The 23,089-nt window shown below is 43.1% G+C and overlaps 1 protein-coding gene across 7 annotated transcripts in view; it reads left to right on the forward strand.

The window, feature by feature from the left end:
• CMIP (c-Maf inducing protein) overlaps nt 1-22,471 on the forward strand; it is a 170,881-nt gene extending 148,410 nt beyond the window's left edge. For 4 of the 7 annotated variants that reach the window (XM_073308041.1, XM_073308043.1, XM_073308046.1 and 1 more), the window contains 11 exons: nt 4,046-4,111; nt 5,192-5,218; nt 5,634-5,682; nt 7,179-7,304; nt 10,487-10,603; nt 12,209-12,349; nt 13,363-13,410; nt 14,198-14,344; nt 16,234-16,339; nt 17,450-17,520; nt 20,511-22,471. In XM_073308041.1, the coding sequence (XP_073164142.1) occupies nt 4,046-4,111; nt 5,192-5,218; nt 5,634-5,682; nt 7,179-7,304; nt 10,487-10,603; nt 12,209-12,349; nt 13,363-13,410; nt 14,198-14,344; nt 16,234-16,339; nt 17,450-17,520; nt 20,511-20,564 (952 nt within the window). In that variant the 3' untranslated portion in view covers nt 20,565-22,471. The remainder of the gene's footprint in view (nt 1-4,045; nt 4,112-5,191; nt 5,219-5,633; nt 5,683-7,178; nt 7,305-10,486; nt 10,604-12,208; nt 12,350-13,362; nt 13,411-14,197; nt 14,345-16,233; nt 16,340-17,449; nt 17,521-20,510) is intronic. The other 3 variants (XM_073308042.1, XM_073308045.1, XM_073308044.1) reach the window with 2 other exon arrangements.
• Nucleotides 22,472-23,089: the final 618 nt, after the last annotated feature.

Here is a 23,089-nt window from a genome sequence, read left to right on the forward strand (position 1 = left end):
CTTAAGGAAGAAACTCTGTTAATGAAAGCTCAAAGAGTACTGTAGCTGCAGTGGGCTTGATTCTGGTCTCACACCGGTTGTACACGAGTGTAACTTCTCTGACTTCAGTGGAGTTGCTCCTGATTTACACTAGTGTGACAGAGGGCAAGATCAGGCCTGATGCCTTTTAGAATCACTGGCATAGACCTGAGGCTTTCTGTTGCAGAGCACCATAGCTTGACATGAGATTTGCTTTGTGCCTCAAGTACTAAAGATAACAAGAGGGTAATAAGTTGGATTTATTAGAGGACATAGCCAGGATTCTCAACTGTTGTTTGTTTAGAGTCCTAGAGAAAACTGAGTTGGGGTTATCTGCCTGGACAATGCCACATTATGTGCTTAACTGACCTCCTTTCTCATGCTGACACCTTACACCAATTTATTTTACTGTTTCTTGATGGGGGGGATCTCTAAATCATGTCCCGAAACTCTGTTGGCCACAGTATTTGAGACCCTTTGCCTGCTAGGAGGAGCTGCTCACAGTGTAGATTTGCTACCTGATTATATGATCATGAAAAAGCAGGCTGCTCTCTGGAGTACAGGAACCAAAAATGTGTGCCTTTCCTTGTCATGTTCCCTCACTGAGTTACACACATCATCTGATGGAAATGTGCCGAAAGTGGGAATCAAACCCAGGTCTCCCACATGGTAGGGTGGAAGAGAGACCACTAGGATATGGGACTATCCTAGCTCACAGTGCTCTTGGATCACTCATCTGTGAGCTTTCTATGCCTTCAGAATCCCAAGGGGTTGTGTGGTGTTTGTTGCTCTAAAGAACTGGAAGCTGTAGCAGAAAGGGATCCCAGGTTTTCCGGTGAGCTGGAGTCGTCATACTCTTGTCTGTTTATTTTCCTCCCTTAATTTGATCATTTTGATTGTCTTGAGTTGGGATTTCATCAGCTCCTTACATTGTTGTTTAATAATCCGATATTCATGCATGCAGATCTTCTTTGCATCATTGATGTTTAGTGGACTGGATTTTACTGTCTGTTAAACTGCGTATCTGAAAGATTATGGAAAATCTGTTTTATATGTGTTGGGTTGACTTGGCTTCACTAGGGAAGGCTGCTAGGGCGTTTGGACACAGCACTTGTCTATATTTTCTTTTCTCTGGGACAGAACCGCTTCTGCTCTTTTATAACTATTGAGTGGGTTCTTCTGTTTGTTGTCTCTTAACTGAGTGTGATCTTAGTGCTATCAGTACATGATGCACATCCGAGAACATTACGCTTTGTTCATCTCTGAAGAGACGTCATAATCTTGTGCCAAGTTTGAAATGAAGCTGGAGTCCCTAGTCTCCTAGCTTTTAAACCAAATCTGAAAGGTAACAGTGCTAGGAAGAGCTAAAATCTTTCCTACGCTATCTTTTTTAGATCTTCCACAGTGTTTGTCTCATATTAAGAGCTTAGCTTGGAATCAGCCTATGTTTCGGCCACGAGCTCCTGGACTTCTTGTGGGAGTGTTAGTATTTAGGACAGAGAACTGGGCATCAGGACTCTTGGGTTCTATTCCCAATTCTGCCACAGACTTGTCAAATCACTTACATTCTCTTTGCTTCATCTGACTCATCTGTAAATGGTTATAGAATGGTTGTAGTAATACTCTTTGCACAGCATGTTGTGGGGCCTAGTTAATTAATTAATTGATGTTTGAGATCCTTTGATGAAAGGGCGCGGAGTATTATTCATACAAAATGTACCTTCCCTGCTTTTCCCTATTGACCTATCCATTCGAGCGGTTCCCACCTTGTGGGCGGATTGAGGGAATTGGCTTTCCAGTAAAGTACACTTACACTTGAAGCCGATCATTCCCTCTAGCCCAGTTCACATGAACATCCTCCTTTGGAAGGCACCTCAGATATGGTCAACTATGTCTACAGACATTGAAGATGAAAATAAAATGAATCAAGTAGCAGATACATCCTGCTAATGTTTTACAGAGGGGAGATATTTCCATTTGTGAATTCTTTCCCTTTTTGTGTGTGGGCTCAACTTAAATAGATCTCTTGTCCTCCGCCCTCTTTTGCTATCCTCGCCTACCCTCTCCCCAGACAACACTGCTGAAGTATTTTCAAAACAAAATGTATCTGTGCAAAAAATAATGTCTCTGGAAAATGACAATGCTGTCTTTTCCCTTTCATGATCTAAATCGGGTCGGCAACCTATGGCACACGTGCCAAAGACGGCACGTGAGCCGATTTTTAATGGCACGCTGCTGCCTGCCGGGTCCTAGCCACTGGCCCTGCTCAGCCCGCTGCCAAACCCAGGCCGGGCACACACACCCCAGCCTTCTGCCCTGACCCCTGCACCCCCCTCACACACACCCAGCCCTCTGCCCTGACCCCTGCATCCACGCACGACCCCAGCCCTGACTCCAGCACCCCCACACATGTCCCCAGCCCTCTGCCCTGACTCCTGCAACCTCCTCACACGCCCCCAGCCTCCCCCGTGCCCTGACTCTTGCACCCCCCCCCCACATTCCCACCCCAACCCTGAGAACCAAACTGGAACTCCTACACACACACACACACACACATTCCCCCTGCACCCCTCACACCAAATGGGAGCTGCCCAGGTAAGTACTCCACCTCCTGCCACAACCCTGAGCCCCCTCCCTCATTCTAGCTCCTGGCCAGACCCTACACCCCAACCCCCAGCCTGTTCCTTCACCCTCAGCCCTGTGCTCAGTGCACTCCCGCCCTCAGCTCAGTGCAGAGAGAGAGGAAGAGAATGGGCTAGAACCAGGGAGAAGGTAGGTACCCATTCTATGTGGGCAGGGCAGGGATCCCAGACCGGCAGCGGGCTGAGCAGGGCCAGCAGCCAGGACTCTGGCTGACAGGAGCTGGCGGACGGAACCCCAGCTGGCAGACGGAGCCGCTCAGCCCACTGCTGGTCTGGGGTCCTGGACGCCAGCCTCGCTCTGCTCGCTGCCAGTCTGGGGTTCTGGTTGCCAGCCCCTTGCCAGCCGGGGTCCCGGCAGCAGGCCCCGCTCAGCCTGCTGCCGGCCTAGGTGAGTGGAACCCCAGGCTGGCAGCAGGCTGAGCAGGCCGGCGGCGTAAGATCAGCATTTTAATTTAATTTTAAACGAAGCTTCTTAAACGTTTTGAAAACCTTGTTTACTTTACATACAACAATAGTTTAGTTATATAATATATTGACTTATAGAGAGAGGCCTTCTAAAAACGTTAAAATGCATTACTGGCATGCGAAACCTTAAATTAAAGTGAATAAATGAAGACTTGGTACTCCACTTCTAAAAGGTTGCAGACCCCTGATCTAAATTAGCCCTTGGTCCTTGTCTGGTTTGAATGGCACCTTTCCCATGTGCCGAGGGTTTTAATTTCTTTTTCTTTGGGCATACTTTCCATTCTGGAGCAGAGAGTTTGGTTTGCCCTTTTATTCCATTGATTCCATGCCACTTTGTTGTATAATGGAGTGGCCACCTCTGAGAGGCGGAAGAAAAAAGGGTCTAATGAGTTGTGAGTGCGCACCAAGTGAAGTTCACAGAAATCTCAAATTAACTATATGTAATTGTTTTATGAAGCAGGCCGTAAAATTGCACTTGGTACTTGTAGGGCAAATGTGATGGCAGCTTTGTAATCTGGCTCATTCCTCCACCATAAAAAAAAAAGGGGGGGGGGTCTGATTAAAGTTCAGAGTGGAGTTGTAAATAATAATGGCTTGGTAACTGCAGTTCAAAGTTAGATGAAAATATTACCTAGCAATTAAATGTTAGGTCTCATAAACAACTCACATCTTTAAGGTGACATGGAGGAGGTCTCTGGAGGCCAGGTCTCAGCATTTCATTGTAAATATGTGATTTATTGTGCCATGCCGGAGAACATGCTGAAAATGAAACGGGAAAATGTCACCCTAGATCATTAGAGTGCGTCAATAAAGCAGAGAAATTGCTGCTGCTTACAGTAAATGACTTCTGACTCATTGAACCAACTGCTGACAGTCTGTATTAAAACATCTTGGTGCTAATAACAATGTTCCTCTCCTAGGTCAGACTATGATGACTGGAGACCAGCTCTGGCCAGCTTGCTTCAACCTATCCCGTTTCCCAAGGAGTAAGTTCACAGCACCAGATTGTTTACTGAGATCCCTGTTGGTGTGGTTGTTTGATGGTGCAATCTCTACAGTCTGTTAAACCTTGTTGCACCGGAGAACTTGTACTTCGGAAAAGTCCAGTGGAACGTATGCAATGTGGCCACAGAAAAAGAGGCATAGTTTTCCTGGCCCTGTGTCCCTCTCCCCTTTTTTCCAAGACAATCCTGGAGAGGAATGAGTAATTTGATACACTAAGGTGGGGAGGGTGAAGTTGTAGCAGGGAGGAGGAAACGCATGACTGACTATCCAAGGACGTTTCATCCACGTGATCAAGACTTAAATTGTTTGTATTACGGTGTTTTGGTAGAAAGAAGAAGCTGCCCTGCCACTTAAGGAGCAGCCAAGCTCCCTTGGAAACCTATTAATGAGCACTAGTGTTTATAAAATGTAGATCTCCAAGGGTGAACATTACAGCCTATAATTGTACAATTTTGCTAGCTTATCACATCCCCCAGTGGCCCAATGCCTTGAAGCAACAAGGTCCAACTCCTCTGGACCAGGCTACCTGAGCTATGGCATGTCTTGGGAAATAGGAATCAGTGGCATCATTTGCCTGAGTCAGTCTTCCTGAAGTTCCCCAGGGGGAGTATAACTCAGTACCATGATGCAAGGCACTTTACAAAATGACCAACAATTGCCTTACTGATGTGCGACACTAATTAGTTGTGACCGGGCCTTGCAGTGCAATTAAAGAACACACCTGGGCCTTTAAGGGAGCCAAAATTCTGTTTACAACTCTAAGTTCAGTGGCCAAACTGTGAAGTCCTTTACTCTCTTTCCGCTGACGTGAACCTCCCGTTGAAGTTGATGGAAATTTTGTCTAAATAAAGACTGAGTAAAAATGACTGGATTTGTCCCTGTGCTATTAGCTTTTCATAATTGTTAAATGAAGGGGGTTTTCTACCTGGGTCTGTGTCCGCAGTATAGTCCCTTTTATGCAATGTGGGCTGCAGCTGCTTTGCGTGTTTATGGAATGTGTTGTGTAAGAATTGCAAAAATCAATCAATCAAATTCTCAGACCTTTCTGTTTTTAATTGCAGGGCTCTCGCACATGAGAAATTCACAAAGTAAGTGTTTGTTTCTTTAAAATGCCTTTCTGTGATACCAAAACCAAGTCAGCACTAGCAAGGATGGGTCGATTGGTGTCTTGTCTCCAATATTTTTGTCTGTGATGGTCTGAGCGTATGTTCTGTTAGTAATAAAGTTATGTGGTTTACTTTGTAATTTACTGCGGCTGCAAAAGTCCATGGACTAAAGACATTTGATACTGATAGTTTGTCACTGTGCATCATCAAAAGCTTTCCAAGCCTATTTTAAATAGGCACTATCACTTTTAGACCACCTATTTCTTGGAACTGCTGTTCCATTTATTTCTCTCTAAACTGCAAATATATAAATTTAAAGTGTAACCCACAAGAAATGTGACTCCTGTGTGAATTCTGCAACCAATCAACTGTTGGCTTTCATCCTTTTTTTTTTTAGGGAGCTGAAATATGTGATTCAAAGATTTGCGGAAGACCCAAGACAAGAAGTGAGTCTCTTTTTCCAGTTTAAGCAGAATAGTAATCAAAGGGATTTTTGTGAGTGCACTTGTCAAAACGTTCCTGCACGAAGCAGTACAAGTGCCAAAGCACTGTGTAGTTCTCGGTCTGCTGCCCTTGAATCACCTAGAGAGCCAAAATGCATTCAGGATATAGGCTGCAGTATGATAGATGGCTTCTTGCCTTGTATATAAACATGACCTCCATCTTCTGTGGCAGAAATGAGTTGATGATGTCACTGCTTTGCAGTAAAATGCAACCAGCAAGAATTATTTTCCTATTTGCTGTATGCTCCCTCAGGCTCTTCCTCGTCTGTTGAGAACAGGGAAGCAGCAAGCTCTGGATCCTGTGATTTACAAAACAAGAAGTTTTTGTTTAGCTGCGTTTCAGTTTTGTTGTGTGCCAGTGACTTTGTTCTCATGAACAAAGGAGGGTATTCCTGGAATCAGTGCATAGCTCTTGTGTCGTGATGGCTGACGGCTTCACAGCCACATATGTAACTTGTTTAACGTAGTCAGCTGAAGCTGATTCAGACAGGGCCTCTCATCTCCATTAATCTTCTATATCAGCATGCAGGGGAAAAAAACTACCACAGAACTGCAGGCAAGGAGTAAGTTGGAACTTGCATTGTTGTCCGTGCTGAGAATTTTTGGCATTCAGATTTTTTTTCGACTCTCTGATCAAACCTACCACGCTAGTGTAACTCCATTGACTTCTGTAGAATTACACCACTGATGAATTTGGCCCAAGATTATTATTATACCCAAATGCAAGATAATTCGCTTCATCTCCCCCTCACCAAAAACCTGAAATAAAGCTATGCCCATTGAAAAGAGAAAATCACAAGAGGGACTGCTTGCTCTAATGCATCAGAGTCCAAGAAGCGGGAGGACTCTTCTTAAAGACCGTAGAGCTAGATATAAGAGAAACTACAATGGCAGTGGCATGTGCAGAGCCAAATTTGGACGAGTAACTGCCAGTTGTTTGGGCCAATTCTTCTGCCCAGTTTCTGCCTTCTCTGTCTCTGCTGTAGTCTCTTTCCTGGGCTTTCCCCCTTGCACCTGGTGAAGTTTCATAGCAGCAGAAAGAATAACAGACTTTTGTAAGTAGAATGAGGAAGCCACAGTCTGCCACCCCAGAAACTAAGACACACATGGAGTGGTGAGGGAGCTGAGGAATTTAAGCCTTTTGTTTTCTAGTGGAGCTGCTCTAGATTAATGCCATTTTGGGCTTTGTGTGAAGGAAATGAAAAGGGCTGTTTGGCTAGCATTGATAGAGTTCCACTCCTTGTTCAAGTGTTGATTCTGTTGAGTGATGCAAAAACAATGAGTGGCTTGCAGCTCTGTAAATAATAATATTAACACCAAAAGAGGAATCCCCCTGCTTTGTGGAGTGGCTGCTCTGGGGATGCTGGGTAATATGCTGGACGTGCTGAGAATATTGGAGGTAACCCTAACCTTCCAAGTGTCTTTGCTTTGTCTCTCAGGTCCACTCGTGTTTGCTGAGTGTGCGGGCTGGCAAAGATGGCTGGTTCCAGCTATACAGTCCTGGGGGAGTGGCCTGTGATGACGATGGAGAACTATTTGCCAGTATGGTACGTGTCTGCAATAACGTGAGTTTAGTAATTTCTTTGTAGTCTTTAGCCAATATGTAGCTGGTGATAAGTAGCTTTATTTGCTTTGTCCCTGTCTTGCAAAATTATGACACTGTGAACTATCAGTGTCTAACCAGTAAATCCAAATCTTCATAAAACCAGTTTTAATCCATTGTTCTCACTTACAATGGCAATTTGGCTTGTATGTTAACAAGAAAGCCATACACGTAGTGTTTATAGATCATTAAATAAGATCCCTCTATACAGCCTTAAAACAAATAGAAGCGTGTGTTTTTCAAAGGTAGTTAGGAGCTACATTTTCAGAAGTGGATGCTGTCTCACACAATGCAGGAGTGTCACCCACACTTTTGCACATGCAGACTGAGCATTGGTATGGCACAGACAGGCACTTCCACAGTAAAAGTCAGACAGATGTTCTTGCACATGCAAATAACTGAATTTGCATTCTCATTTTTGAAAATTTAACCCATTTATTTTATTGGTATCACACCCATCCCGCCCCCAAAACCCCCTTGGGGTGGTGATCACCATTAATGATCTGTTTGTCAGTAAAATATGGTCACCTGAAGGGATTTTGTTCTTGACGTCCACCCCCAAAGCTTTCAGTCTGAGGATTGTAGGTTACTGTGGATTTTCAACAAAACTGAAACATGTGAACTAATATTTACACACACATCTTAAGATTTCTGTCCAGTGTCTCTTCTCTATCGACACGTTTTCATATTCTGTTTTCTTCTGGGGAATGCAACTGGAGAACAGCAATGTTACTCTGCCGGTTTCTGTTAGGAATCCTGGCAATGGACACAAGAGACCCGAGTTCATTTCCTGGCTCTGCCATAGACTCCCCATGTGAGCAGTTTACATCCCTCTGTGTCCAACGTGTAAGGTAAAAGGGGAGACATTCCTTCCCCGCTTCCTGTTGTGAGGAGACCTGTGTTACTGTTTGTGAGGCACTCAGATCTGACCGTGATCTGTCACTAATTTAGGAGCTTAAGTCCCATAGGCATTTTTGAAAATGATCCTCTTGGGTGATGTAAGTACCTATGTGCCTATCTGTACAGTCACTGAAACTCAAGCTGATCAGCTAATTGTGAACCGGATCCTGGTCACAACTTAGCTTTTTCTCTTCTGTGTTCTGTCCTTGCAAGTCCTAATCCCTGTCTTTGTTAAAACTGAATCATTGCTCTTGAGGGAGCTATGTGACTGCATGGCATTGACAAGCCCAAGGTAGCATGAGAAAGCATGATGCCGCTAGCCCATAGCGATATGGCATAGCCTGGGCACTTTTAAAAGGATATTGATAAATATTTAAAGAGCGATGAATGACTCACTGTAAAGCTTGAAAAAAATCTTGTTCTGACTTTAACCTTAGTGTTTCAGTATTTTTTTCTGCTCTTAAAAAAAAATATTAATAAGGACATTTGCCTGAAAATGAGAACCTTTTGGCTCGGAGAGCACCTTGCTTACAGACAGCGGCAGCGAATCAACGCTTAAGAAACAATGATCCTTTGTTAATTTATCTTTGTTAAAGTCCCTGGTGATAATAAAATGAGGGATGAAAAAAGATACAGTAGTATATGATCTACTCTGTGTGCAGAATGGTCTCAGCTGTAGAATAATTTTCAGTGTTTTCCATGAGGTTTCAGCTCTTCTCTAGCAGAGTCCAATACCATGGTAGCAATGAGGAATTTCATGAGGCCTGGAGCAAAGCTTATAACATGGGTCTCCTCTAAAACATCTAAGGCCATAAGATTCTGTGGCCATACCCTATATGGAGTCTGTACAGAAATCATACCTCAAACCCCATTTGTCCGCCATCTGCTCCATAGTATTCTTTGTGCGCATACACACATCCAAATTTTCCTTCAGTCTTATGCAATATGGTGTTAGGTAGCCATTGTGTAGAAATGGTCTATCTGTTGTAGAATAGCCATGCTGTTAGCTCCAGAGAGATGCAGCTCTCACTGCATGCGTTGCCCAGTGTCAGCCTGGCTCAGGAGAAGTTGTAAAAGGCCACACGCTGTTCTGCAAGGAAGCTCATGCATGATTTCTAAATAGCATTCTATGTGCAGTGCCATGGTGAGCAAGAAGTCCAGGACTCCCCCACTCCTCCATTCCAAGATGCCTTGGAATTAGAATAAGGTCTTTGCCATTCTCTTCTATGAGAAGAGTCCAGTTTCTTGACTGAATTTCACAGGTGACTTAGTTTTATGCCAGGAATACAATCTCCACGTATGTTGTGATGTCACGGCTCCGGGATTGGCCGTAGAATATGGAGTCTGAGCGGGCGGAATGACTCAGCAGAAAAGAACGAAGAGTGGCTCAGTGAAGTCTTTTCTTCAAGGGGAAAAAAAAAATGGGTGAAGAGAAAGCAAGACAATGTCTCGTGAATGGGAAAGGAAATGGAAGTTTCCCAGCTTCTGTCTCACTCCTGTGACTTCTGTCGCACTCCTGTGACTTCTTGGGGGGAACCCTGCCTTCCCAAGGTATTCCTTTCGTACAAGCACACCCCCAGTTTTCCAAGCAGCCACTCTGATAGGCTAACCTCTTGTTCCAGGGAACGGGTGGTGGTGCCCCTTGTCACGAAGACTTACCCGCCTCGCTCAGAGGCTCTCATCCAACTAGGTCAGCAGTACGAACCACATGCCATCAGCAGTGATCCAGTGGCCTCTGTGAAATTGGTTGATTGCCAATACCACCCCAGCACTTCACCCAGCTTCCTTATTGGCCTTCCCAGAAGACAAACTGAGTTACAAATGAGCATGAAAGCTGCATTTGGGCTACTCTCCTGTCCCTCCAGATCAAGGCTCTGTGAGGAAGGCTGGACTGCCACTGCCCACCTGTCCTTGGATAATTGAAGGACTTTTCCCTTACTGTCAGTTCAGCTCCTTCATTAAACCTGTATTCACTAAGGGCCAGAATCTGCTCCCACGACTCATGCTGGGTAGCACCTTTCTCAGTGAATTAGTCCCATTGAAATCAAAGAGCGATCAAGGGATCGTTCAAGAAGAATGCAAAGGTGGCCTTCTTCACAGTGAAGTTATTGAAATATTGCAAGCTCTTTGTCACGGTACTGACTGATCCAATTTCCTTTGCGGTAGATGGGATGTGGCTCTTTGACTGTTTTATGGGCATCCACATTACTTCTCTAATCTCTCCCTCTCTTCTCTTCTACACAGGTTCATATTTTAATGGGGTCTTGTTATAAGACAAAAAAGTTCCTGCTTTCGCTGGCTGAAAACAAACTTGGTCCCTGCATGCTACTGGCTCTGAGGGGCAACCAGACCATGGTGGAGGTAATTCCTAGAATAACCACTCAAATATGTTTTGTGGGCAATAAATAGCATCGGAATCCTTTGGTGCCTCTTCCAGAATAAGATCTACTGGGATTATAGAAGCATTAGGCCAACTTTAAAGCGATTGTATAGTCAAATGAAACGCTATTGAGGGGATGTTCTGTTTCTTTTGATTATGTGGTTGCCGTGAAATATTGTTTTGCCACAATTATGAGTATGAGATACATGAACGGTGGCCGCTGATGCTTTTGGAAGGATGTTTTCTTCCCAGCAGTTCACTGTAGTCAGTCAGAGGTACCAGGATGTTATGTGCTTTTGAATCAAGAAATGACAGAAATTTCAATGGCTGTGTAGAATAGGACAGACAAAGACAGAGAGGAGTTGTGAGGGTTAGGGAACCCACACAGCCAATCCTTGAGGAGGCTGATGTCTAGTTCAACAGTGTATGGAACGGGGAGATATGTAATGCAGGACAGGATGGAAGCTTTTAAAGTCATTCAGATGCCCGGCATAACTTTTATACATACAAATTCCATCTGTAATCTCCATCAAGTGTTAAGAAACCTGTATTTCTTGTAGCTAATCATATATTTTATGGGGTCACACTTTTTCTGAAAGAGTATTTTAAACTGCACCTGCAAAATTAGCATCCAGGTAGCATTCCAGCATGCCTTGGAAATTGTCATTTGTTTGCACCAACGTGCACTTTTAGTGCATGGAGTGGCATATTGGTCTTACACTAACAGGTGTGCAATGTCATTTTTGTGACTGCCTTTTAGAGGAGGCTCCTTTGGAAATGTGGCTTTATGTTTTGGTTCAGAGGGAAATAGGAAATGATTAAATAGGGAGAAGGAGTTTTAGTTCTTCACTAGCTTCATTTACTTTAGGTAATTTTAATTGTATCTGTATAAAGAGGAGGCAGTGGTGCTCAGTAGATAGAGTGCTGACTGGGACTCAGCAGACCTGGGGGGTCTCTTTCCAGCTCTGCCAGTGCCCTACTAGGTGCCCTTGGGCAAGTCACGTCACTGCTCTATGCCTCAGTTTCCCCATCTCTAATATGGGACATAATGATACTGACCTCTTCGTAAAAGCACTTTGAGAGCTATTGGTGAAAAATGCTGGAGAAGAGCCCTTAGGTATTGTTACCATTTATCATTAATCCCTTTAATAGTGGGGGAGTTGCTGAATGAAGTTGAATACTATGTTGCCTGAGTTCTTCTGATGCTTGAATTTTACATCTTTAAATAGATCTTGGTAAAAAGAGAAAACCAGTCAAAAATGATCAGGAGAGAAACGCTATGTTTTTTAATTGCCATGTGATATTGATTGACTGAACAGGACAGACGTAGAGGGTAGGATGGATAGGTCAAGTGTTCAGAGACCAAAAGCCATTCTTTACCATCAGTAAATTAGGATTTGTAGATTTTAAGGCCCGAAGGGACCATTAACATCACGTAGGCTGACCTCCTGCATAATAATGCAGACTGTAGAATTTCACCCTGTAGTTCTTGTCTAGCCCAGGATACGCACCACAATCAAGAGATTCAGAAGAAATGAACTGCAGAGCTCCCACTGAGTGATCTTCTTTTTTTGTTCTACTGCTAGATTCTGTGTTTGATGCTGGAATATAACATCATCGACAACAATGACACGCAGCTCCAGATCATCTCTACCCTGGAAAGCACGGATGTGGGAAAGAGAATGTATGAACAGCTGTGTGACAGGCAGAGGGAATTAAAAGAACTGGTATGTCACCCTGCATATGATATTGCCACAATACATAGCAGCCTGGACTCTCCAGAAATGGAGGTGCAAAGGAAAGACAATCAGGATGTGAAGTTCCCTGTGAACAGCAGAGTGGGAACTGTAATCAGAGGATTTCACTGTGCATGTATCTCTAGTGTGATGTTTCTCTGTGAGTTTGATCACATGTTATGCTCCTGTATGAGATTCAATAACCTGTCTCCAATCAGCGTAAAGAACAATGGTGACATCTTACTGTACGTCTGATTGTCACATCCTGCTACCTTTGGTAGCATTTGGGTTGCAGCACAGCCTGGTATTTTGAAGCGCTTCAACCTTCATGTCATCATCTTTGGGATGCAGCTTTAGTGACTTGTTCAGTTCCCAGGTGATGGACCCAATCAAATGGTCTGACGAGTTCAAGCAGCATTAAAGCTGGTTAACAAGTTCCTTGTGTTGAATTTCCTGGTTTTAAACACAAGATTTACAAATTCGAAATGAATTTTGTCCATTTTGCAGTGATTCCTCTTGGTCCTTCCTAATATCCTATCTCTCTTTTTTTACACACGCTCGCTCACGCGCTCTCTCCCCCTCTGCCCCCCAAAGAAAAAACCTGCCTGGATTAACAATGATATACTAAAATAGAATGAATGCTCTGACCTGCAGCAAAATCCCACCCTGTTCCTACCTCTTAGCCCTGCTTCACAGGGTTATTTCAGCAATGAGACTAACCTCATATTGCCTTGTGGAACCCAGGCAGAGCATTGCCTGATTGCACCGAAAAGCATCAACTGCTTGCGCGTGGAACTGGCTTCAGCACCAACAACTGGTCTTTGTTCCATTCCTGCTGCGCGCTTCGAGAATAAATTCAGTCCACCTGGAAGAACAAGGCAAGCCGGTGGAAGGACTGGCAAGAAACCTAGGAACTGGGGCAGGGCTAAAAACTTGCTGTACTCTGGTTGAGATCTGAAATGCGGACAGTGGCCTGTGTAACCAAAGTATGTTCTCTGTTACAGCAAAGGAAAGGTGGTCCCACACGGTTAACCCTGCCGTCCAAATCCACAGTAAGTTAGTCTTGCTAATAGCAAAAATAGGCTTTGTCTTTCCTTTTTCAGACATGCTGCTGTACCACTGTCACAGGGTGCACGGGGAGAGATTGGCCCCAGTAGTTTTATCAGTCTAAAGGGCAGTCGTTCCACTGGGGATTCCCCAAGTAAGGGGGAACTTGCGCTTTCAGGTCTGTGCAGCAGTTTTTAATGCCACTACAAGTGCGGCTCAGATTGTCAGATACATATCTGCGCTAGATTTGGAATTTACAGGAGAATCTGGTGTGTGGATTTGAGGGCAGGATTTTACAGAAAACGTAAGCAAACTTCAGAAAGTCTGATTCTGGACTCTACATTTGAAAGTTTGAAACAGACAATCACAGTTGGCTGCAATGATGTACACCTTGATTAATGCCAGTGAAGTCAGTTAATTGAGTTGAGCAGAATTGGGACCTAGAACTTGAAATGGAATAGACTTTGGATCTGAGTAAATAACAGGTCTCGGGGGTAATCTGCATTTGCTCTGACAATGAATCCCACAGCTTCCATAATAATACACTTGCAAAGAAGATTTTGTTGTAATGTTCGACTCAGCTGGTTTCATTTTCCAAGGGTTTATGAGGCAATGCTGCCACAAGTGTTCAGCTCTTTGCCAAACAAGCAGCCATGCAGAGTGGTTCTTGTTTATCGCTATAAACATGCGGCACAATTGTGCAGCTCTTGCTGGCCAGCATATCAGTCAGGTTACTGCAGATGATTGCAGACTGAGTATTCTCCTGTTTGTCACACTGATATTTGCTTTCAGGATGCAGACCTGGCCCGGTTATTAAGCTCGGGATCCTTTGGAAATTTGGAAAACCTCAGCCTGGCCTTCACCAATGTAACGAGTGCCTGCGCTGAGCACCTCATCAAACTGCCTTCACTCAAGCAGCTGAACCTGTGGTCAACTCAGGTACGTGTTTTGCAGACAGAAGCACCGAGATGGAAGCAGTGCTGACAACCGGCAATTTCAGAATTAATGTCATTGTGAGAAGAATGTGAGTTCTGATGTGTGAAGAGGCCTCCTTAGAATGCATTTGCCTTTCTGCTGTTTTTATAGCTGGTTTATGATTTAGTCAATCATGTTTTCCTTATTTTAGAAGGCATATTGTCATCTCAGGGGGTAAGGACTGCAGTGAAAACCTCTGCAAATATTTTCAGACATTGACATTAATTTCCTTTGGTCACATCACACCACTTTAGTGATTGTTGCTTATCAACACTCGAATGCTCCACTCTGACTTCGTTGAAACAAAATTTTAGATCATAGATATCAGTGTGTTTGCTTCGGAAATGCTAGTGCTTTCATTCAATTAGGAAAGAGAAACAATTCCATGCCATTTATCTGACCAATCACAGCTCAGCAACAGTCGGTAGATAATGTTAAAACTACTTATAGTGAATCATCCATGAATCGTGATGAATCAAGCATTTAAAAAACAAGAACAGAGGAGGAAAAGAAATCAAATAATGAATAAATGTGAGGAAACTGCAATTAGCTGATGGTGATTTTGGTTAGCAGAATGAGGACAAATTCATTAAATAAATTACCCTACATTTAACAGTAAGGTTTTATTTTTCTTTACATGCCATGCTGGTTTTGGTCTCCCTGGTCCAATATTGAATAGAGTTTGTCCCTGCACTATTAGCACCTCATGGTAGAGCTCACCAGAAATAGTGCATTGATTCCCAATGTAGCGGTGCAAAATTTGTGAATCTTTTTCCTCAATATTTCACATGAACATTTTTGCCACTTTGTTCTACGGAGATTTGCAAACAACAAATGTCCCTTTTTTGTGCAAAATTGGACAAAATATCTCGCCAGAATGTTCAGACTTTTGATATGTGAATTCTGGAGATGCCTCTTGCTCAAAATGAGTTCATTTTTGTTGGACAAGGAGTCTGATCTCTTGCGCAAAAAAAAAAAAAAACCCACAAATTTTGGGGTGAAATAATCCTGTGGGGGGTGGTTGTTAAAGTTGAAACGTGTGGTCCCAAGTTTGGAGCCATGTTGTCTTTGATTTTGAATATCTTGTGCAACCTTGGTGTGCCCATCAACATAGAATTTAGAAACAGCAGAGATCAGAGCCGACAAGACCATTGCCCTACCGATACTACGTTGTTCCTGGCACCAAAGTAGCCAGTTAATGCTAATTGTGGTGTAATACAGTTAGGAACTGGGATGAGACTGCCATCGCCTATTTCATATAGCAAGGGTCCACAATGCGGTGCCCGCGGGTGCCATGGCAGCTGCTGGGGCATTTCTGTGCGCCCGCAGGACACGCCGCCGCCGAAAGGCCGCCGAGAAGCATCGCCGTTTCTCAGCGGCGGCACTTCTTGCCGCTGCTGCTTTTCGGTGGTGGGGTGTTAGGCGCCCGCCACAGTCTTCTGGGAATAGCAATATGCTATTCTCACAAGAAAGGTTGGGGACCACTGTCATGTAGACAGCGTGGGAACTCTCTAATATAAGGGGCACATTTTCAAAGGATTCAATCCAGTGAAGGAATGGCCTTGTAGATTGTAACTCAGGAGATCTGTTTTCAAATTGTGGCTCTACCAGAAACTTGTTTATGGCATTGAGCAGGTGGCTTAATTTCTCTGTTCCCCATCTGTGAAATGTGGATAATACTTCCTTCACCCTTCTCGTTCGTCATCTGAGATTGTAGTAAATCTTGTGGGATGGAGGGGAAGTGTTTGAAGTCTCCTATGCAGACCAAGCCCTGAATATTCCACATACCCAGCCAGGTTACTTGCAGAACAATATTTTACTTGTTTTTAATGGAGTTTGCTTGTGCCCTGCAGTTTGGAGATGCAGGTTTGCGGCTTCTCTCTGAACACCTCACCATGCTGCAAGTGCTCAACTTGTGTGAGACTCCCGTCACAGATGCTGGGCTGCTGGCACTGAGCTGTAAGTGACCCAAATACACTCGAGGGGGAATTCGTGTGGGTTCAAAGACAAGGATTTCTGTGCTGTGCAATGATTAGAGAGGGCAGTGGGTGTCCAGGTTTGGCGTTCCATTGGCACAAGTAGTAACAACTGGGATCTGGAACTCCCCAGCCTGCAGGCATAGGTGCTGGATTTGGTGTCCCTCATGGGACTCTCCCCCCAATAGTAATTCACCTCTACCTTATGCTCAGGTCCACTGGTCTTAGACCTGCACCGCTTCCTTAATACTCTCCATTGTGGGTATACCTCCGTTGATGGGAGTGTGATCTTATGGAGAGTCAGAGAGAGAAAGGCAAAGCCAAGGTGACATGTGGAGCTGCATTATAAATCAGTTGGGCAGCTCAGCCTCTCAGGAAGTGACCAATTTTATATTCCCCGCGCTATGTTTTGTGACTGTGGTTTTTGGGAGGGGAGACCCCAGCTTTAGTTTGTTAACATTAGAGGTAAATAAGAAAAGGAGGAACCTCTGAACTAGCCATTCAGGATCCCACACGTGCTGAGAGCTGCATGAGAGGGCTGGGGAATCGTAGATGCCAAGGTTTATAAAGGTCATACACACTGCATGTATAGCTGTGACGTAAATCAGCAGCTGTCTGACATCACAAGAGGTACCAGATGTGTCAATACCTGATGGCGTGGTGAATTCCCAAGCAGAAAAGTCTGGTCAACAATACACTGTAGCCCAAAATGAAATTAGATGGCATGGATTGATGACCATCTCTGTTTCTAGATCAGCATATTCTCCTGCACAGTATAAACACGCCCACAGTGCAGACTGATGTTATTCAAAATAACGCATAGGCAACCAGTGCTCTTGAGAATAAAAGCTGCAATTTGGGGCAGTGCTTAAATCCCTTTGAAGTCAATGAGACTTAAGCACATGCATTAAAGGCCCTTCCTGAACTGGGACCAATATGCCATTGCCCAGTTTTGAAGTTATATATTTTAATTTTCATAACTGTGCCTGTATAAACCACTCTGTCTATGCATTGCCCTATAGATAAAATGGAATTATTAAGTGGTAAGAGGTAGGCCAGCCCATAAATATCTCTGTGTGTTTTCTTTTTTTAGCCATGAAAAGCCTGTGTAGCTTAAATATGAACAGCACCAAACTTTCAGCAGACACCTATGAAGATCTCAAGGTATTTCAGTTTTTGAGATCCATTAGTAAAAGTCAACCAGTAGTCTGTGAATACTGACAGGGTCAGCCTGAAAATACTAAGACATTGTATAGCCTAGGCCAGTGTATCATGGAAGTGGTGTCCTGAGTCGTCTTCTGGTGTTGGGATAGGGATCTTTATATATTTTTGTCCTCATCGTTGGTAATTGGTTGGGGCAGCCTTTGGGGAGACCTTGTATTTTACCTCTTTGAAAAAAGAGATGTTCTGTAGTGCAGCAGTCATGGAGAAACGGATGATCTGGAAACTCCAGGAGAAGAGGTGGGCATTGCCTAAAGTCAGATGTCTGTGTGGAGCATCTAAACAGAGCATAACAAACCCAGGAAGGTTTAAGTCAGGAAAAGCACACTGTGTGGCCTAAAGCATGGGTTTTTTGGGGAAAAGTGATGGCAGAAGTAGTGTTGGGAGGTTTTGTGTTTGTCTCTCAGGGACACCCACATCTAGTCTGTTGAATGTACAAGTAAAAAGCTGGGATATGAAACTCCAGCTGGATTCTTTCTGGTTTATGTGCCATCAGAAATGCAATGTTCCTATTGCAGAATTTTTAATTGGGTCTATTACTGATGCACAAGCTAGAATTGATTCTAGTTTCCTCTCCCAGAGCTGCGTGTGCCCTCTGGTGCTACCAGGATTAAAAGGAGTAGCAATTTAATTAGGAGATCTGAGTCGGAATACATACAGAAAATTAGACTGTTTGGGCAAAAAGGTGCCATTGTTTTTTTTACTCAGATGTTTATCAGGGCAGAACTCCTCTTTAAACAGAGACCACCTGTGCACTGCCCCAAACACCAAGATTTGCCATGTTCAGAGTTTGTTGTCTGCATTCTCCCAGGGACTTCATAGACAGTGTGACATAATGCACTGGAGTGGAGCGGGGATAGGGAAGCAGCCATGGGTGGATTCAGACAAAGGCTGTGTGAAGCGTGATGGTTCTGGTTCTCATGACTTCACACGGACTTTTTCTTCGTTTCAGTTTTGAGTGAGTCACGTCCCTGGAGATTTGTAAAACCCATACACTCAAAATGAAACACCTCGTTCCACCGACTTTTGTGTCAAAATTTTAGATTGTCCCAGGTTCACTCAAAAAGGTCACAAACCTGGGCTGAGCTTTGAATTTGAGACAAATCTTGGAACCAGCTGAATTTAAACAGCTTTGAGGATTCATTGCAAATGTACATCCTAGTTCTTGCTTTGGAGACAGAGCTCACTTATAGACATGATCACAGGGCCATTATCCTATGGATTTTTCAGGGCTAGCTTTTCCAAACCTTAATGTGCATGTGCATCATAATTGTGCATGTAAAAATTTACATGCCACTGAACACTTGATTTGTACATGCAGTTAACACATTTGCACTTGCATCAGGTACTTGCTTGAGCAAATTGTCATTTACTTGTCACATGTACACACGGTCATGGTCACTGACTATTGGGCCCCAAAAGAAACAACACCCTCCTGAAATGTGGTCTATTAAAATAAATGAGTTAAAAGAATTTCTGGTCCCACCCCAGCTCCTGAGCTCTCCTGGCAGTTTCTGTGGCTTTACAGTCACATTTTCCTGTTTTGGTTCTGCTCTGCCCTGACACTGCGTGGCAAGAACCTCACAAGCAACACAAGAAAGTGATGATATGGGGCAAACAACAAAACCTGCATAAAGTGTTGCCAGTTGCACAAAATTAAGCAAGCTGAAATAACAGACACACCAATCATTTTCCCCTCTGATCCCTTTTACTTCCATTAATCTGAGGGGGCACTTCTAAAAGTAGTAGGGGAAAAAATACAGTGTGTGTGACTTTTCAAAGAGAGAGACCAGCTTTCCCTTAGGCACTTGGTTTTGTATCTGTTGGGAATCCGATTTCAAAGTGAGTCTATTTTTGATAAAAAACCTTTCCTCTCCACCCCACGCCTCTTTGTGAGGATTCAGCCCCCAAACCTTTAGAGCAATGATGACATTTCCTGTCAACCTCCCTCCGTCAGCGAACACACTTGCATGTACACAGACGCCCCCATACGTACTAGGCAGGCTGAACCAGACAATAAATAAACACCCACAACTGAAGTCATTGCCTAACTGAAAAATTATTTGCTGGCAGTGTCTGTAGTGTTCTAACTAGCTCTTATCAAAATATATGTGCACATAAATCTTAACACAGAGGTAATAATCACCTCTAGAAACTTCAACAACCCCCTAAGGCTCTAGTCTAAGTAAGTGTTTGTTTTTAGAGAATTTTACAATTGCAGTAAGAGACCATGGAAATGCAACTGACAAATAGCAACACAAAGAGCCTGAGTCTGATCTCACCTGCATCTGTAGAAATTGGGAGTAGCCCCAAGGAAGTTGATGGAATTACAGTTTAAGTGAGATCAGAATTAGAGTAAACATCCATTAACAATTTTTGGGATCTTTATAATAAATTGAAGGGGACGGAAATTAGGATACGAGAGACAGAGGGAGAAGTGTGTGATGCTGTGTATTTTATTATGCGACTACAGTAGTGTCAGCTGATTGCTTTTACAAATGTCATTTTAAGGTTTTACATACAGCAAGTTGTGTTAATCGGTTATAGCCAGAACTAAAGACCAGGGTCTGGTCCTTATCTTGCATCAGTATAATCCCATTGGCTTCAGTAGAGTTGCTCCTGATTCATATTGGTGTAACTGAGACCAGAACCAGGTCTCATATGTCTTTGAACTGGGTTTCTCGTTGTTTCTTAATTAAGGCCTCAATCCGTTACGCAGTTACACATGTGCTTAACTTTACAGGCAATAAGGCTCCTCACGTGCATAAATTAAGCTCGTGCTTAAGGGTTCACAGGATCAGGGCGTTTCTGGGGTGGCTGTTTGGTTTCGCTCATTGCACCTATCCTCATATTGTTCTGACAATACAGACTTGTGAGAACCTGCAATCTTATCATTAATTCTGATTTTTTTTTTCTTCTCCCTTTCAAAACAGGCTAAATTGCCCAACCTGAAGGAAGTGGATGTGCGCTACACCGAAGCCTGGTGAACTCTCTCTTTAGCTTCTGACAAGAAGAAAAAGATTTTAAAAACAAAACCAGAAAATAAAACAACTTTTGGCTAAGACCTGTAGAGCAGTGAGTTCTGGGACTACACTTCTAGCAGTTGTGGTTGTGAGATAGAGGAGTTGCTGTGTGGGGGGGGGAGGGTGAACTGAGCATGCCCAGACCCTGCCTAATTCTTTCAGCTTTGTAATTTCAAAATCAACATAATTTAAATTGGGGGGAAAAAAAAAGACTTTGTAGCAGCAAGAGGATTCTAAAGAGGAGGGAAAAAACCCATCCTTTGTGGATTTTATTTGCCTTTGTGTTTTATGCTGTGTGGAGGAAAAAAACAGAATACATCAATTTCTTATGGTTTTAATTGGGTTCCCTCAGCTGGAGTTCATCCATTAGGAACTCCTCCTCCTTCTTCACCGTTTTTGTTCCAGGAAGGCAGCCTACAAAACATCAAGAGAAGGGAAAAAAAAAAAAAACCAACCCACATGATTTGCACCTCTCCCTGGGTCCTTGCAATTGTTATGCAAAGTAATTTTGTTGTACATAAGATTTACATAATGCACCTATTTAAGAAAATGGTTCACAAATAACAGGTCTGGGACCTGTCTTTTATTTATGAATTGTTAATTCTTTTACTTTCTTTTTTTTTTTTTTGCATATAGTACTGTATTAACTAGTTTGCTATCTTGATTTTTTTGTTTTGTTTTTTTAAAGCCCTCCTTGAGGAATTGCCTGTTAGTAATGCATACCGTACTATAATCTCACTCTGTGTCAGAACACTCACCCCACTGCATTTTTGATTTTAAAATGCCTCTAACATCATGCAGTCAGAAGGAGAATATATATATAAAAAGAGGGGGTGAAGGGAGAGGCGCAGGGATTAATAAGACATAAATTTCATTCCTGAAAGACTGAAATCTTTCTCTGAGCCTTTTCAAGCCATATCAGGGTTAGGGCTTTGGGTGGGAGCAAGGAAACCCTGTCAGCCATTTTACCAATGATATATTTACAAAACTTGGTAAATTTCACAAGTCACTTCTGTCATATTCTGTTTACGTCCAATATTTCAAACAAAACTTCTCCTGCAATTTTCGTGCATTAGCTTTTATTTTCTTCGTGTCCCGCCCCCCACCTTTTTTCTTCTTTCCTTTCATCATGCACACATTGTTTTGCATGTTCCTCTTGGGAGAGTGAGAAATAACATTGTTGCTGATCTAATGGCTCTGCCCTGTCTGTACATGTGACCACTACTTTCCAAATCTCTCCGTCCCTCCCCTCCCCCCCCCAGAATTGCTTAAAAAATTATAAACAAAAATTGTGGTTTATTTTATAAATATGCTGTTGGCTTTTTTTCATAATGAGCCTTTGTTGTACAGAGCGGCTTGGTTTTTTTTTATTTTTTCTTTCAGTTTAGCACTGTTCTTTTATTCTTGAGCACCTCAAGATTTAACATACAGCCAATGTAATTTTTTTATATATAAATATATATAAATATATATATATATATAATCTTCAATGGAAGCCAGGCTTTTGTTGCGGGGGTGGTTTGTTTGGGGGGCTTTTTATTTTATGGGTTTTTTTTACTTTGTTGCTAGATAGATTACCCCTGCCCAAATAACTTACCCAAAAAAAAAAAAACAAAAAAAAAAAGAGAGAGAACAATTGGTTTAAGTCTTAACTCACTTAGTCTGCCAGATATTTTTTTTTCCTCCCTCAAATCCCAAACCTGTATAAGAACACAGCACGGGAAGAAAAGAATAAAAGAAAAGAAAAATTATGCCAACATTTTTCCTTAGCACTGTTGCTTTTACCAATGGTTTACTACTGTTCTGTAGCTGTGTACAAAGAGATGTGAAATAATTTCAGGCAAAAATAAACTGTAAGTGAATATCTTTTAGCTGCGTGCTTTGTGCTTTTTTTTATTAAAGCTCTCGCACTGGCTGGTGGCAGGGGAATATCTCTGATACTTTCAGGAGATGAAGAATGGGTCTTAGCAGACCTGAGTTCAGTGCCCTGCTCTGCCACAAATTTCTTTGCCTCAGCTCCCACTCTGGTAAGAAAACACCTGCTTTGTCTATATATAAATTGTAAGCTTTTTGAGGCGGGGCAGTTTCTTATTCTGTGTATGTGCAGCGCCTAACACAATGGAGCCTCGCTCTCGCTTTGGGCTTCTCAGCACTTCTGCAATGCGAACAACCATAATAAAGGTGATTGGCATCAATAGAAGAACCTAAGTAGATAGAACATAACCAGTAAGTCACACTGTGAGGTTAGAGCACTGTGCTGGAACTCAGGAGACTGGGCTTCTATTCCCAGCTCTGCCACTGGTTTGCTAGATGACCTTGGGCAAGTCACTTCACCACCCGTGTGCCTCAGTTTCCTCCTCTGTAAAATGGGGGTACTGATACTGACCTCTTTGCTAAAGCGCTTTGAGATCTACTGATGAAAAGTGCTAGATAAGAGCTATGCAGTGGTGATGTAGTTGTGTTGGTCCCAGGATATTATTACTTGGGCC

The sequence above is a fragment of the Lepidochelys kempii genome, chromosome 12 (assembly GCF_965140265.1).
Source record: "Lepidochelys kempii isolate rLepKem1 chromosome 12, rLepKem1.hap2, whole genome shotgun sequence".
NCBI classification, from domain to species: Eukaryota; Metazoa; Chordata; order Testudines; family Cheloniidae; genus Lepidochelys; species Lepidochelys kempii.